The 17,183-nt window shown below is 37.3% G+C and overlaps 1 protein-coding gene across 1 annotated transcript; it reads left to right on the top strand.

Moving 5' to 3' along the window:
* Positions 1 to 6,674: 6,674 nt before the first annotated feature.
* LOC128381836 (stonustoxin subunit beta-like) lies at positions 6,675 to 15,985 on the top strand. Its single transcript, XM_053341864.1, has 3 exons — positions 6,675 to 6,765; positions 12,471 to 13,940; positions 15,435 to 15,985. The coding sequence occupies exons 1-3, from the start codon at positions 6,675 to 6,677 to the stop codon at positions 15,983 to 15,985; spliced, it is 2,112 nt and encodes a 703-aa protein (XP_053197839.1).
* Positions 15,986 to 17,183: the final 1,198 nt, after the last annotated feature.

Below are 17,183 nucleotides of genomic sequence, written 5' to 3'. Positions count from 1 at the left end.
TCAAACACAATTCAATACTGAAAACATAACCCCAAAAACATCCTGTACCTCATAGACATGTTTATGTACTACTAAATGGATTTAGTTAATATCTTACAAAGGAAAGTTTATTGCTGCCTGGATGATGCTTTTTCTAATCTGTATGATACGACATTGTTGTACTCATTGTATTCTCTTGAACTCCTAGGTAGGTAGTTAAAGTGCTGGACTTTCACCCCAAAGAGTGAGTTTTAAGTCCTGTGTCAGAAACACTTTCCAAACCTTTACCAATTCTTTGAGTTGCCTTAATTGACCTCTAAAAATATTTAGTTGCCAAAAATGGATAATTTATAAAAGCAAATTAAATATGGAACATTATGCTGATGCATTCATTAAAAACATGGCCATGTCCTGTTGATAAGAAATTCTGATTTTGACACACATGCACCTGATGCTATATTTTAAAAAGCCTGGATTCAAGTATGAAACTAACTTTAAAAATCTCCTATTCTCAATCATGAACATAATCTGGGCACCATTAGATATTTTTCAAAGATATTTGTAAAATAGAAGAATGAAGTCATTTTCCCATGTCATTTGGTTAAATGTTAACAAGTTGCATCTCTGGTCATTTTCAACCTTTGTTATATTAAACAAAGATAATTTACATTGTGCTGTAGATGTGTCTGGGGAGGGCTGGATCATCTACTAGAATATAAGTCACCATATGAAACCAGAACAAACAGATCAAACTGAAATGATCTGAGCTACACAACTTTTCCAGGTAACGACAAACTGGTGGAGAGACAGAGAGAGAAAGTTTCAACATTGACTGAGGCAGTTTGAACAGATGTAGAATGAAATATGGCATTAATTTCATATTTTCCCTCAGGTTGACGACATGGCCTCTGATTCAATAGAGATGGCTGCCCTGGGTCGACCTTTCACCTTGGGGATGCTCTACGATGCTCGTAAAGATGTACTGATCCCAGGTAAAACATTACTCATGTTATATTACACTGAAAGCTGTAAATAACTTAAAAGGGTGGGTGAATATAACAAAGTATATTTACTCAAGTATTTAAGTACAGTTTGAGGTACTTGTGAGTAATCGAGTATTTCCATGTGCTGCTACTTTCTACATCTCAGAGGGAGATATTGTACTTTCTACTCCACTACATTTATTTAACAGCTTTAGTTACTTTTCAGATGAAGATTTGACACAATGAATAAGCTCTCCTCTAATACAACACATTGTTAAAGATGAAACCAGTGGTTTTATAGTAACTTTGATTGATTACCTAAACTCAGTAATCTTAAAATATGAGACGGAGAACAGAAGTCGTCGAACAGCCAACTGGGATCTTTATTCAGCAACAGATACAAACAGTAACGAACGGCAAAACAGCCCCGAGGCACGCCCTTACAGACCTTTTATACCATTGATTGCGTATGGTGTGGTGTGTCATTGTGTGCGTGCACCAGGTCAAGTTGACCTGGCATGTTCAGGCTAATTCTCAGTTCCTGGAATTCTATTCTCAAGTGACGGTGGCCAGATTTCCCTGGAAATATTAAACATGGTGAAAAACAACTCCTTATAAGGAGTTGATGGAATAAACATGGTAAGGCCTGTTGAGCAATCTACTAACCTTTCGCCTCTACTGGTGTTTTTCCTCGTTCTCCTTTCTAATACACACAAATGTAGGATTTGCTCCTACAGTTTCCAACCTTTTGACACCTAACAAAAAGCATGGTGTAGTCAGACTCACATGCCTGATATCAAGCTATATATGCCTGATATAAAGGCAGGCATTTATTAATAAGTAACGTTGTTACTCATTAAACAAATATAAGTGTGCGAGACAATGTGCAGGAGCCTTTTTCATTTCTTTATAGCACCTTCCTCCTATGCACCTGCCACTACTCAGGTATGCAGAGATTCCTTTCTTTTTATTTTGGAGAACCAAAATCTAAAGAAGAACAATCAGAAAAAAAGTCCAAAACCCTTAAAATAGATTATCAGAACTTTGTGTTGTCTTCTTTTCTCTCCCATTAATCATCTCATGAAAAAGACAGGCACTTTAAAAATCTCCTCAGGTGATTGGGGGAACCATCTGTCTGTCACTGTCTGTCACTGTCTCACCTTGTGAGGCAGCTGGATTCATGAGATCACATGAGAATCCTGATAGTATGCTGATGATCTGAACCACTGGTGGTTTGGTCACGGACACAAGTGCACAACTTGGAGCCTGATAAGACAGACTCTTGCAATATCTCATGATGTTGTGATCTTGTGAATCCAGCTGCCTCACAAAGTAACATCATTGCATGAAACTCATAGAAATGTTTTTAAATCAAAGAACCAGACTGCAAAGTTTACACACCAGGTGTTGCATATAGGAGTATTGAGTGTGTACTGCACAGTGGCTGTTTAGGTAATACATTTGCATTATTATAACCATGTAGAGTCCTCTCTATATCAGTGATACTCATTTCACCAAATCACACCAGTCCTTGTGAAATAATGTTTTGGAGATGTCTGTTCATTCCCTCACTGATTTAGTTTTTATCAAGTGAAGTCATTACCAAACCTCTCCTCAGTTATCTTAGATTTGAACTAGCAAGCAAAACTAGCTGCATAAATATATTTTAAGGGGAGATAACAACAGACCCTTAGTACTCTACCAAAACAATAATTCATGTTAACTGACATTGTGTCGTACAGCTGTTAGCAGCAACAACAGTTGTGTCTTATATCTTGTAGAAAGAAAATATAAGACACAAATGACTCTTCAAAGCAGAGTCATTTCATGTGTGTTAAAGCATTAAATTAGTTAAGCAGTAAAATGCAATGTGCTTTAAAGTCATATAAAACCATCAAACACAATTCAATACTGAAAACATAACCCCAAAAACATCCTGTACCTCATAGACATGTTTATGTACTACTAAATGGATTTAGTTAATATCTTACAAAGGAAAGTTTATTGCTGCCTGGATGATGCTTTTTCTAATCTGTATGATACGACATTGTTGTACTGATTGTATTCTCTTGAACTCCTAGGTAGGTAGTTAAAGTGCTGGACTTTCCCCAAAGAGTGAGTTTTAAGTCCTGTGTCAGAAACACTTTCCAAACCTTTACCAATTCTTTGAGTTGCCTTAATTGACCTCTAAAAATATTTAGTTGCCAAAAATAGATAATTTATAAAAGCAAATTAAATATGGAACATTATGCTGATGCATTCATTAAAAACATGGCCATGTCCTGTTGATAAGAAATTCTGATTTTGACACACATGCACCTGATGCTATATTTTAAAAAGCCTGGATTCAAGTATGAAACTAACTTTAAAAAGCTCCTATTCTCAATCATGAACATAATCTGGGCACCATTAGATATTTTTCAAAGATATTTGTAAAATAGAAGAATGAAGTCATTTTCCCATGTCATTTGGTTAAATGTTAACAAGTTGCATCTCTGGTCATTTTCAACCTTTGTTATATTAAACAAAGATCATTTACGTTGTGCTGTAGATGTGTCTGGAGATTGCTGGATCATCTACTAGAATATAAGTCACCATATGAAACCAGAACAAACAGATCAAACTGAAATGATCTGAGCTACACAACTTTTCCAGGTAACGACAAACTGGTGGAGAGACAGAGAGAGAAAGTTTCAACATTGACTGAGGCAGTTTGAACAGATGTAGAATGAAATATGGCATTAATTTTATATTTTCCCTCAGGTTGACGACATGGCCTCTGATTCAATAGCGATGGCTGCCCTGGGTCGACCTTTCACCTTGGGGATGCTCTACGATGCTCGTAAAGATGTACTGATCCCAGGTAAAACATTACTCATGTTATATTACACTGAAAGCTGTAAATAACTTAAAAGGGTGGGTGAATATAACAAAGTATATTTACTCAAGTATTTAAGTACAGTTTGATGTACTTGTGAGTAATCGAGTATTTCCATGTGCTGCTACTTTCTACATCTCAGAGGGAGATATTGTACTTTCTACTCCACTACATTTATTTAACAGCTTTAGTTACTTTTCAGATGAAGATTTGACACAATGAATAAGCTCTCCTCTAATACAACACATTGTTAAAGATGAAACCAGTGGTTTTATAGTAACTTTGATTGATTACCTAAACTCAGTAATCTTAAAATATGAGACGGAGAACAGAAGTCGTCGAACAGCCAACTGGGATCTTTATTCAGCAACAGATACAAACAGTAACGAACGGCAAAACAGCCCCGAGGCACGCCCTTACAGACCTTTTATACCATTGATTGCGTATGGTGTGGTGTGTCATTGTGTGCGTGCACCAGGTCAAGTTGACCTGGCATGTTCAGGCTAATTCTCAGTTCCTGGAATTCTATTCTCAAGTGACGGTGGCCAGATTTCCCTGGAAATATTAAACATGGTGAAAAACAACTCCTTATAAGGAGTTGATGGAATAAACATGGTAAGGCCTGTTGAGCAATCTACTAACCTTTCGCCTCTACTGGTGTTTTTCCTCGTTCTCCTTTCTAATACACACAAATGTAGGATTTGCTCCTACAGTTTCCAACCTTTTGACACCTAACAAAAAGCATGGTGTAGTCAGACTCACATGCCTGATATCAAGCTATATATGCCTGATATAAAGGCAGACATTTATTAATAAGTAACGTTGTTACTCATTAAACAAATATAAGTGTGCGAGACAATGTGCAGGAGCCTTTTTCATTTCTTTATAGCACCTTCCTCCTATGCACCTGCCACTACTTAGGTATGCAGAGATTCCTTTCTTTTTATTTTGGAGAACCAAAATCTAAAGAAGAACAATCAGAAAAAAAGTCCAAAACCCTTAAAATAGATTATCAGAACTTTGTGTTGTCTTCTTTTCTCTCCCTTCAATCATCTCATGAAAAAGACAGGCACTTTAAAAATCTCCTCAGGTGATTGGGGGAACCATCTGTCTGTCACTGTCTGTCACTGTCTCACCTTGTGAGGCAGCTGGATTCATGAGATCACATGAGAATCCTGATAGTATGCTGATGATCTGAACCACTGGTGGTTTGGTCACGGACACAAGTGCACAACTTGGAGCCTGATAAGACAGACTCTTGCAATATCTCATGATGTTGTGATCTTGTGAATCCAGCTGCCTCACAAAGTAACATCATTGCATGAAACTCATAGAAATGTTTTTAAATCAAAGAACCAGACTGCAAAGTTTACACACCAGGTGTTGCATATAGGAGTATTGAGTGTGTACTGCACAGTGGCTGTTTAGGTAATACATTTGCATTATTATAACCATGTAGAGTCCTCTCTATATCAGTGATACTCATTTCACCAAATCACACCAGTCCTTGTGAAATAATGTTTTGGAGATGTCTGTTCATTCCCTCACTGATTTAGTTTTTATCAAGTGAAGTCATTACCAAACCTCTCCTCAGTTATCTTAGATTTGAACTAGCAAGCAAAACTAGCTGCATAAATATATTTTTAAGGGGAGATAACAACAGACCCTTAGTACCCTACTAAAACAATAATTCATGTTAACTGACATTGTGCCGTACAGCTGTTAGCAGCAACAACAGTTGTGTCTTATATCTTGTAGAAAGAAAATATAAGACACAAATGACTCTTCAAAGCAGAGTCATTTCATGTGTGTTAAAGCATTAAATTAGTTAAGCAGTAAAATGCAATGTGCTTTAAAGTCATATAAAACCATCAAACACAATTCAATACTGAAAACATAACCCCAAAAACATCCTGTACCTCATAGACATGTTTATGTACTACTAAATGGATTTAGTTAATATCTTACAAAGGAAAGTTTATTGCTGCCTGGATGATGCTTTTTCTAATCTGTATGATACGACATTGTTGTACTGATTGTATTCTCTTGAACTCCTAGGTAGGTAGTTAAAGTGCTGGACTTTCCCCAAAGAGTGAGTTTTAAGTCCTGTGTCAGAAACACTTTCCAAACCTTTACCAATTCTTTGAGTTGCCTTAATTGACCTCTAAAAATATTTAGTTGCCAAAAACGGATAATTTATAAAAGCAAATTAAATATGGAACATTATGCTGATGCATTCATTAAAAACATGGCCATGTCCTGTTGATAAGAAATGCTGATTTTGACACACATGCACCTGATGCTATATTTTAAAAAGCCTGGATTCAAGTATGAAACTAACTTTAAAAAGCTCCTATTCTCAATCATGAACATAATCTGGGCACCATTAGATATTTTTCAAAGATATTTGTAAAATAGAAGAATGAAGTCATTTCCCATGTCACAGTTGCATTAACATATAGAAGAAAAATATCAAATGAGTTTCCATATCATGAAGTTGTAATGTGTATGACATACACATTTTATTTTCTATTTCAATCTAAAGATATGAATCATGACATTTATGCTGTGCTGGAGGTGTGTCAAGGGGCGAGTCCAGAGAGGGCTGGGTCATCTACTAGAATATAAGTCACCATATGAAACCAGAACAGACAGATCAAACTGGCAGCTCCAGTTCGAAGCCACACTGAACTTACCTGAACTACACAACTTTTCCAGGTAAGGACAAACTGGTGGAGAGACAGGGAGAGAAAGTTGCAACATTGACTGAGGCAGTTTGAACAGATGTAGATGAAATATGGCATTAATTTCATATTTTCCCTCAGGTTGACGACATGGCCTCTGATCAACTAGAGATGGCTGCCCTGGGTCGACCTTTCACCTTAGGGATGCTCTACGATGCTCGCAAAGATGCACTGATCCCAGGTAAGACATTACTCATGTTACATTACACTGAAAGCTGTAAATAAGTTAACAAGGTCCATACTTTTTGTTTCAAGTAGTAGCGGAATATAATAATACCGATTTTTTTACATCAGCCTTAGCCGATGACCGATATGTGCTGCCGATTTTTTTGAGCCGATATTTGAAGCCGATATTGCTTTTTCTCCCTCCATTTAAATGATAAAAATGCCATAATGATAACAAATGTTACACAAGTCTCAATTTAACCAAGAAAAGAAACATTTATTCACGAAATTAACAAATTAACAATTGTATTGCAGAACATAAATAGATAAAAATAAGAACATAAATATGTAAGCATAAATAAAATAATTACAATATTGCACACACTAGCAATAAGCACCATAATCTTTTTAAGTAAAGTGCACTAGGTAATCTTGTAATGACACAAGAGTGTAAGTAATGTGTAGCCAGAAATACAAAAAAACAACAATTTAAAAAGAAATGTGCATAATCTGTATATTAACCCACATCAAGTACCTGAGTATTCGTTACCCCCCCCCACCCCACCCCTCACTAAAAGTTCTTAGTACTCCCAGTTTAAGAGCTGCAGGTTGTATTGCAGGAAACAGAGACGCTCTGCAGGGTTCAATTTCTTATCAGCCATTTCTTTAAAAAGAAGAAACAAAAACACAAATTCAGTATATTGTTATCTAGTGCTTTCATCTTAAATTCATTATATCACCCCAATATTATGTGCAGATCATTTGGGTGCATGAGGGTAACAGTAGTGTGCAAGGGTCAAAAGGCTTTCATCAACATCTACAACACAGCCCTGATGATACATTGTTTGCTGATGGATACTATTACAAGCCAAATAGACATAATCTGGTTATCACAAAATGTAAAATAAAATGTTACTAGGTTAATTAGGTTCATTGTGAACTAATTTTAATATTTTTTTAAGAAAACAATAAACTCTAAAAAGTAGTCGAAATAAATTTTTTAATTTGTAAAAGAAGACTGCCATGGTTTCCATCTTTTCTACATAAAATAAAATGTTTTATTCTGCCGCCTATTATGCAAAGACAACAAACTAGTAGGATGGTAAAATAACGTTGATGTCAGATGCACTTTAAACAACAGATTGTTAAGTTCTGCTCTAAAAACAAGCAACATGTTGCACCTATGTTTGTTGCATTATCAACTTTAACACGAATAAATATTCAACCACACATAAACCATTTCTCCCATCATACTTCTAAAAGCTCTTCGAGACATGGAGCAGCTCACACACACACCTGTGATGTCTGCTCCGTCCCGCTCTCAGTCAGAGTGAGAGAGAGACAAACACACATGCATTTGGCATTTGTGTTTTCACTTTCAAAGTGTAAGGCAAGGCAGTTTTATTTATATAGCGCATTTCATACACAATGGCAACTCAATGTGCTTTACATAAAAAAGAAACATTAAAACATACAATTACCCCCCCATAATAAAAACAAAGTACAGAAAAATAGAAAGACATACATAAAATGCTGGAATAGAGCATTAAATATAAGATTGCAGCATAAACTAATAAATTAGCTTTAAAATCATTAAAAGGACATAGAGTGCAAATTAAAGATTAAAATGTAAAGTGCTTTAAAAGAGCTCAATCATAAGCTCAGGAGAAGAGAAATGTTTTTAACCTGGATTTAAAAATGATTTCAGTTCTGCTGGTAGTTTGTTCCAGTTGTGTAAAAGCTGCTTCATCATGTTTAGTTTGAACTCTGGGCTCAACTATCTGACCTGAGTCAGTAGATCTCAGAGCTCTGGGCTCAACTATCTGACCTGAGTCAGTAGATCTCAGAGCTCTGGGCTCGACTATCTGACCTGAGTCAGTAGATCTCAGAGCTCTGGGCTCGACTATCTGACCTGAGTCAGTAGATCTCAGAGCTCTGGGCTCAACTATCTGACCTGAGTCAGTAGATCTCAGAGCTCTGGGCTCAACTATCTGACCTGAGTCAGTAGATCTCAGAGCTCTGGGCTCAACTATCTGACCTGAGTCAGTAGATCTCAGAGCTCTGGGCTCAACTATCTGACCTGAGTCAGTAGATCTCAGAGCTCTACTGGGTTTATATTCTACTAACATGTCATTCATGTATTCTGGACCTAAACCATTCAGTGATTTGTAGACCAGTAGCAGAACTTTAAAATCTATTCTATAGCTGACTGGGAGCCAGTGTAAAGACTTTAGAACTGACTGGGAGCCAGTGTAAAGACTTTAGAACTGACTGGGAGCCAGTGTAAAGACTTTAGAACTGACTGGGAGCCAGTGTAAAGACTTTAGAGCTGACTGGGAGCCAGTGTAAAGACTTTAGAACTGACTGGGAGCCAGTGTAAAGACTTTAGAGCTGACTGGGAGCCAGTGTAAAGACTTTAGGGCTGACTGGGAGCCAGTGTAAAGACTTTAGAACTGACTGGGAGCCAGTGTAAAGACTTTAGGGCTGACTGGGAGCCAGTGTAAAGACTTTAGAGCTGACTGGGAGCCAGTGTAAAGACTTAAGAACTGACTGGGAGCCAGTGTAAAGACTTTAGAACTGACTGGGAGCCAGTGTAAAGAATTTAGAGCTGACTGGGAGCCAGTGTAAAGACTTTAGAACTGACTGGGAGCCAGTGTAAAGAATTTAGAGCTGACTGGGAGCCAGTGTAAAGACTTTAGAACTGACTGGGAGCCAGTGTAAAGACTTTAGAACTGACTGGGAGCCAGTGTAAAGACTTTAGAACTGACTGGGAGCCAGTGTAAAGACTTTAGAACTGACTGGGAGCCAGTGTAAAGACTTTAGAGCTGACTGAGAGCCAGTGTAAAGACTTTAGAACTGACTGGGAGCCAGTGTAAAGACTTTAGAGCTGACTGGGAGTCAGTGTAAAGACTTTAGAACTGGAGTAATGTGCTCTGATCTCTTTGTTCTGGTTAAAACTCGAGCTGCAGCGTTCTGAATGAGCTGCAGCTGTTTAATGCTTTTTTGTGGGAGTCCAGTCAGAAGACCGTTACAGTAGTCGAGTCTACTTGAGATGAAAGCATGAATCAACTTCTCCTGGTCTGTTTGAGACATAAAACCCTTCACTCTGGATATGTTCTTAAGCTGATAGAAGGCTGTTTTGGTGATTGATTTGATATGACTGCTGAGGCAATAACACCGGTAATTTATAGGTTAAAAATACTTTAAAGTGTGAAAACTTACCGATCTCTTACGGGAGCCGCGTTGTTGTTGTTGGCAGTCTTCCAGCTGCACGCTGCCAGTAAGGGAGGGGCGTGCGCTTCACGTGCTCTCCAGCACCTCCAACAACACAGGGCTTCCGGTAAACGTGGCTATCTGTAAATTTCCCGGCCGATGCCGATACCAGTAAAAAACGCGAATATCGGTGTATCGGTTGACCCTTACTTGTGAGTGATCGAGTATTTCCATGTGATGCTACTTTCTACATCTCAGAGGGAAATATTGTACTTTCTACTCCACTACATTTATTTAACAGCTTTAGTTACTTTTCAGATGAAGATTTGACACAATGAATAAGCTCTCCTCTAATGCAACACATTGTTAAAGATGAAACCAGTGGTTTCCAACCTTTTGACACCTAACAAAAAGCAGGGTGTAGTCAGACTCACATGCCTGATATCAAGCTATATATGCCTGATATAAAGGCAGGCATTTATTAATAAGTAACGTTGTTACTCATTAAACAAATATAAGTGTGCGAGGCAATGTGCAGGAGCTTTTTTAATTTTTTAATTGCACCTTCCTCCTATGCACCTGCCACTACTCAGGTATGCAGAGATTCCTTTCTTTTTATTTTGGAGAACCAAAATCTAAAGAAGAACAATCAGAAAAAAAGTCCAAAACCCTTAAAATAGATTATCAGAACTTTGTGTTGTCTTCTTTTCTCTCCCATTAATCATCTCATGAAAAAAGACTTCACAGGTGATTGTGACAGTGACATCTGTCTGGCAGCTGGATTCATGAGATCACATGAGAATCCTGATAGTATGCTGATGATCTGAACCACTGGTGGTTTGGTCACGGACACAAGTGCACAACTTGGAGCCTGATAAGACAGACTCTTGCAATATCTCATGATGTTGTGATCTTGTGAATCCAGCTGCCTCACAAAGTAACATCATCATTGCATGAAATGTTTTTAAATCAAAGAACCAGACTGCACAGTTTACACACCAGATGTTGTATAAGAGTATTGAGTGTGTACTACACAGTGGCTGTTTAGGTAATACATTTGCATTATTATAACCATGTAGAGTCCTCTCTATATCAGTGATACTCATTTCACCAAATCACACCAGTCCTTGTGAAATAATGTTTTGGAGATGTCTGTTCATTCCCTCACTGATTTAGTTTTTATCAAGTGAAGTCATTACCAAACCTTTACTCAGTTATCTTAGATTTGAACTAGCAAGCAAAACTAGCTGCATAAATATATTTTAAGGGGAGATAACAACAGGCCCTTAGTACCCTACTAAAACAATAATTCATGTTAACTGACATTGTGTCGTACAGCTGTTAGCAGCAACAACAGTTGTGTCTTATATCTTGTAGAAAGAAAATATAAGACACAAATGACTCTTCAAAGCAGAGTCATTTCATGTGTGTTAAAGCATTAAATTAGTTAAGCAGTAAAATGCAATGTGCTTTAAAGTCATGTAAAACCATCAAACACAATTCAATACTGAAAACATAACCCCAAAAACATCCTGTACCTCATAGACATGTTTATGTACTACTAAATGGATTTAGTTAATATCTTACAAAGGAAACCTTATTGCTGCCTGGCAAAACTTTTTCTAATCTGTATGATACGACATTATTGTACTGATTCTCTTGAACTCCTAGGTAGGTAGTTAAAGTGCTGGACTTTCACCCCAAAGAGTGAGTTTTAAGTCCTGCGTCAATAACACTTTGGTTCAGGTTAAGCAATAACTGTTCATTTGATTAAATGTTAACATGTTGCATCCCTTGTCATTTTCAACTTTATTAATATTAAACAAAGGTGGAAATCTTCTTTCTGAACCTTTACCAACTGATTTAAATCCCATCACACACAAAATAAAAGTTCTGGCCATTATTGATTAATTATTATGCACATACACTATATGGCTATAAAGGGGCATTAATGGCGCTTTTCCACTACACAGTTCCAGCATGACTCTACTCGGCTCGGCTCGACTCAACTAGTCGAGTCGCGCTGGTGCCTGGTACCTGCTACTTTTGTAGTACCTGCTCTGCTGAGGTTCCAAGCGAGCCGAGCCGATACTAAAATGTGACGTCAACAGACTACCGGCATAATGATTTGCTATTTCTTTTGGTCTTATTTGTGCAGTTTTGGCAGCTTCAAGAGTTATGCAATCTTTTTGTGAATTTGCGTGACAGCATTCAAATTCTGTGCCATAGTTTCTCAGCAAAGTTTAATATATAAAGAGTTTTAAGGAGTAGCCACAATATAACTACTGCTATGTGATAGCAATAATACTGTAATATTAACAGGCACAGCACATTTAACAGACAGCTACAACTGTGGCTACAGTGGTGATATACTGTCACAACTTGTCAGCTCAGAGACTGGAAATTGTTCATTGAGTAGGAAGTTTAGCTGTATGTACTACTGTTCATGTTCATCTTGAAGTTTGGTTTTTACTTATTTTAATAAATGTTTTTTTAAATTTTCTACAGGTTTCACATTGTGGGATACCAAATGTTTACAAGAGAACACAGTTGAAAACTCTCAGCGCAGCAGTAACTTTCAGGTTACATCATCTGACTCCATTGAATCCAAGTCCTCCCTGCTGGATGTTGAAGCTTCTCTTAAGGCCAGTTTCTTGTGTGGACTGATTGAAGTTGGAGGATCTGCCAAGTACCTGAATGATCAGAAGAAATTCAAGAATCAGAGCAGAGTGACATGTCAATACAAAACTACCACCAAGTTCAAGCAGTTGTCCATGACTAAACTTGCAATCCTGGACGAGCAACAGGAAGTTGATATTGAGAAGAGCTCAGCAACACACGTGGTCACTGGCATCCTTTATGGAGCAAATGCTGTCTTTGTATTTGACAGTGAGAAGTTAGATGCTAGCAAAGTTCAGGAGATCCAGGGCAGCATGGAAGCTGCGATAAAGAAGATTCCATTATTTAGCGTTGAGGGGAAAGTTTCGATCAAGATGACTGAAGAAGAAAAAGCCCTGACAAACACATTCTCCTGCAAATTCTTCGGGGATCTCATTCTTGAAAGCAACCCTGCAACATTTGAAGAGGCAGTGAAGACCTATGTAGAGCTTCCAAAGCTACTGGGAGAAAAGGGCGAGAACACTGTTCCACTGAAGGTCTGGCTGATGCCGCTGAAGAATTTGGATTCCAAAGCTGCTGAGCTGAAGGCTAAGGTCAGCACTGGATTAGTGACAGAAGCGGAAGATACTCTTGAAGATCTTAGGCAGATAAAAATGAGATGCAATGATTGTCTGGCAGACAACGTGTCAGATAACTTTCCACAGATTCACAAAAGTCTGAAAAGTTTCCAAAGACAGCGTAATAATTACACATCTGCACTTCAGCAGGCCATGGCGAAGACAGTCATCTCCATCCGTGAAGGCAAGGAAGATGAGAGCTCACTGAAGAAACTCTTTGAAGACAGAGACAAGTCACCATTCAGTCATGAAAAACTAAGCAAGTGGCTGGATCACAAAGAGAGAGAGATCAATGTCATTGGGTCCTGTGTAGACATGATGGAGGGAACAAACACAAAGATCGTCCAAAGTCAGTCAGAGTTGGATGAAGAGGTTCTTGCTCCAGGTGTAGAAGATGCTCTGTGCTTTGTCTTCACCTCTCTGGAAAGTGCTGACAGCTGCCTTAAAGCGATGCAGAACTACTCACATTCACTTGAATTAAGAAGTTCTGATGAAGAACCCTGGTACTTCTCAAATGAAGTGTTAACCAAAATGAGAGAAAAAGCCAAAGCTTTCCATGATCTTGCCAAACCTCTCAAGAACAGCAGCACTGTCCGTTTCCTTGCAACAGCCATAGCAAATGAGAAACACGAAGGAGCGACCATCTACCATTACAATGAGGGCATTCTGGTCACTGATGATTTCTCAAAGCCTGACGTCCCTTCTGTGAAGATGATCAAAGACAAAACTGCTTTAATGTGGTGTAAGTCATTTTTTATGCATTTTCTTTACTTTAATACTTTTTTAGTTAAGTATTAACTTACCATTAAGTATTTTATGCTTAATTTGTTCAAGAACATACATACAGTTTCCCATAAACTATATGAAGCGGTGAAAAAAGAAAACCCTATATTCACTAGGGGTGTGCATCTCTCCAATGTAAAACGATCTGATATATATCTAAATAGTATGTATCTAAGTAGTACGATACGGATTAGTAACGATATATTTTAAAATGGAATGGTGCGATTAGATTAGGTATAATTAGATGGGATATAATGTAATCTGATATAGTTCTTTGCTTAAAGTAGACATTAATATACATTATAAATTAAAATAAGTCAATCCCATGAATGTGGCATTGCTTACCTTCAAACAGATATATTATATAAAAGACCAGGGAACAAGTATTTTTGTTATTTTTGACATGTATCAGTTCAGAACCATGTCAATGTGTTTATGACTGTAATATATTGCATGCTGAGAACTTTGCAAACAGGGATGGGCAGTATTTCTAATACATGTATTTAAAATACATATTTAAAATACAAAATACTATTTTGTAAACTGCCTTGGGGAAAGACGTATTTTGTAGTATTTTGAAAATACAGAACAAAAAAATACAGTATTTTATTTTGATACATTTTTAAGGTGAGTATTTGGTGTTTTATTTGGAAATACATTTAGATGTATTTGTGCCCACCCCTGGTTGCAAAGCCCCCCTGACAATGAGAACAAACTTAATCAATCTTCATTATTGGCAAATATTACAGCCACAGAAACTAGTAAGGAGGTGAAAGAAATAAAACATTTAGAGAGTGTTCTGTGTACGTTCAGATCAGAAAATGAGCTTCTGAGGTAAAAAAAATATATAATAACAGAATTTAAAAGGACATCCCTTGTCTCATTTTTAATGTCATAAGTGCTGAGCCAACAGAAGAGAATTAAGGCAAAATCGGTATCCAGCCAAACCTCTTCCAAACTTTGGATTTCAAAGTTAAAGCTGCATCATGTCTTTCCCTTGCAAGCAGAGCGCTATTAGTTTTAGTTTTATGCGAGAGTGAGAAAGTGAGAGAGAGAGGAGAGAGAGCTGCAGACAGGAGCAGACGGAGCTTTCCGGGGGTGTGTGTACCGATGCACTCGCAGCCTTTCTTTCAAAATCGATTTTCTAATTCCAATCAGGTATTTGTTACATCCCTTAAATTCACATTTATACACTAGCATTGAAAAGTCGGTGATCACTCAGAGGTTTACATGTTTTCAATAGATATTGACACTTTTTTTCAACAAGGTGGCATTACATTGATTTGAATATATAGCCAACACACTGCTGAAAAAGAGTTTTTTTACTACACCATAACCATGCTGACATACGTATTACATGGTGTGAATATCATTATTATGAGTGCTTTTGTAAAGTGCTGTGGATGGTGATGATGATGAAGAGTAACAGACTGTGTTTTGTTCTCTCCATCAGACGCCTGTGATCTCTCCCTGGACCCAAACACAGCAAACAACAACCTTATTCTATCTGATGGCAACAAGAAGGTGACACGAGGAGCATGGCAGGACTATCCTTATCACCCAGAGAGGTTTGATGTTTCCTTTCAGGTGTTGTGCAAAGAGGGGCTGACTGGGCACCATTACTGGGAGGTTGAGTTGAGTGATGGTTATAAAGAAGATAAAGCTGTAGGTGTTGTGTACAAACAAACTGTCAGGAAAGGGAAATACATTTTTTTAGGAACTAATGCTCAGTCTTGGTGTTTTGGTGTCAATATGGGTCGAAATGTACCAGCACTTTTTTCAGGGCACAATGATAAGTGGGACCATTACCCTCTTCCCTCTACTGTCGTCAAACGTGTCGGAGTGTATCTGGACTGGCCTAGTGGCACTCTGTCCTTTTACAATGTCTCCTCTAACAACCTGAGTCACCTCTACACCCACCATGCTCATTTCACAAGGCCTCTTTACCCTGCCTGCTACATTAACAGTCAAACCGGCTCTCTGTTCTTTTGCCCTGTTGACTAAGAACAGTGATAAAGTGATGAAGTGAGTCTTGATCTGTCTTTAAACTCACCAATCATGGTGGAGTGTAACTAAGTAAATTTACTCAGGCGCTGTATTTTCTCATATTATCTTTGAACTTCTACTTTACTACATATCAGAGGGAGATATTATACTTTTTAACCCCTTACATATTGTACTGGCTACTTTTAAGATTTAATATTTGATGCATAAAACATATGATCAGTTTGTAAAATATTCTTTGTTATTGGAAATACCATCCAACAGAAACTCAAGTGTCTCTCTTTTGAATTTAAAAATGTATCTTGCTTTTGTTAAATTTCACCACTCACTCACGAAGCTCAAAGTTTCGTCTGTGACAAAGTCTTATCTTTTGTTTTTGAATGTTCAGTTGTTGCTATTTTGTTTCTTATGCACACAAAAAAAAGCAAAAAGAAGAAAAGCAACAAAAAAAGGTAATGCATTTAAAGGATCTATATTAGGGAGTAACAGTCTCTTGTTTTTTTTTTAATTTCATGATAACTAGACTCACCACTCACTCACTAAGGGCAAAGTTTCTTCTGTGGCAATGTCCACAGTTGGGTACGGTAACATTATTTTTAGTTTAGCTTTTTTACCTTATTAAAACTTTACAGTAGCATTAGTTTAGACTTGAATAATTGCATTTAAATCATTTGTTAATTTTGAAGTCATCTGATTATATTGTAATTATGTGTGAGTATTTTTTAATTCCAAGTTGATTTTATGGGTGTAGTAGCTGCATGGTAAATAACATTATGTCACCAACATGGCGTCTACAGGAAATCTGATTATGTTTTAGAGAAACATGATATATGTGGTTTAACTGTCTTCTACTTTTATCAATAAGAAATGAATATTTGCTACATTACACATTGATTAGCTCAAGCAATGCACTTAATTTTGTATCTACTAATAAGGTGAAACATTGAGTAGCTGAAGTGCCTGTAGCTTAATATTATAACTGTTCATTTATCTTTATCTTCATTTACTGGAGGTTTCATTTATGCATATAAAGTTGGGGAAGAGGAAGGAAAGAGGAGGGAAATGTTTTTTGTCTTTCAGACATGGTTGGACAATAGTGGTGAGGGGTGACAAAGTTTTATCTTTTGTTTTTTAATGTTCAGTTGTTGCTGTTTTGTTTTTTGTATACACACAAAAAAAATTAAAAAGAAGAAAATCC

Source organism: Scomber japonicus, chromosome 20 (genome assembly GCF_027409825.1).
Source record: "Scomber japonicus isolate fScoJap1 chromosome 20, fScoJap1.pri, whole genome shotgun sequence".
Lineage (NCBI taxonomy): Eukaryota > Metazoa > Chordata > Actinopteri > Scombriformes > Scombridae > Scomber > Scomber japonicus.
The sequence above is the reverse complement of the archived record's forward strand: the minus strand, read 5'-3'. Positions and strand labels throughout refer to the sequence as shown.

Bases quoted from the DNA above. Each gene is read 5' to 3' on its own strand.
- LOC128381836 (XM_053341864.1), top strand. From the start codon at position 6,675: ATGGCCTCTGATCAACTAGAGATGGCTGCCCTGGGTCGACCTTTCACC. The intron at 6,766-12,470 runs GTAAGACATTAC...AATTTTCTACAG, and splicing joins CAAAGATGCACTGATCCCAG to GTTTCACATTGTGGGATACC. The intron at 13,941-15,434 runs GTAAGTCATTTT...TCTCTCCATCAG, and splicing joins CAAAACTGCTTTAATGTGGT to ACGCCTGTGATCTCTCCCTG.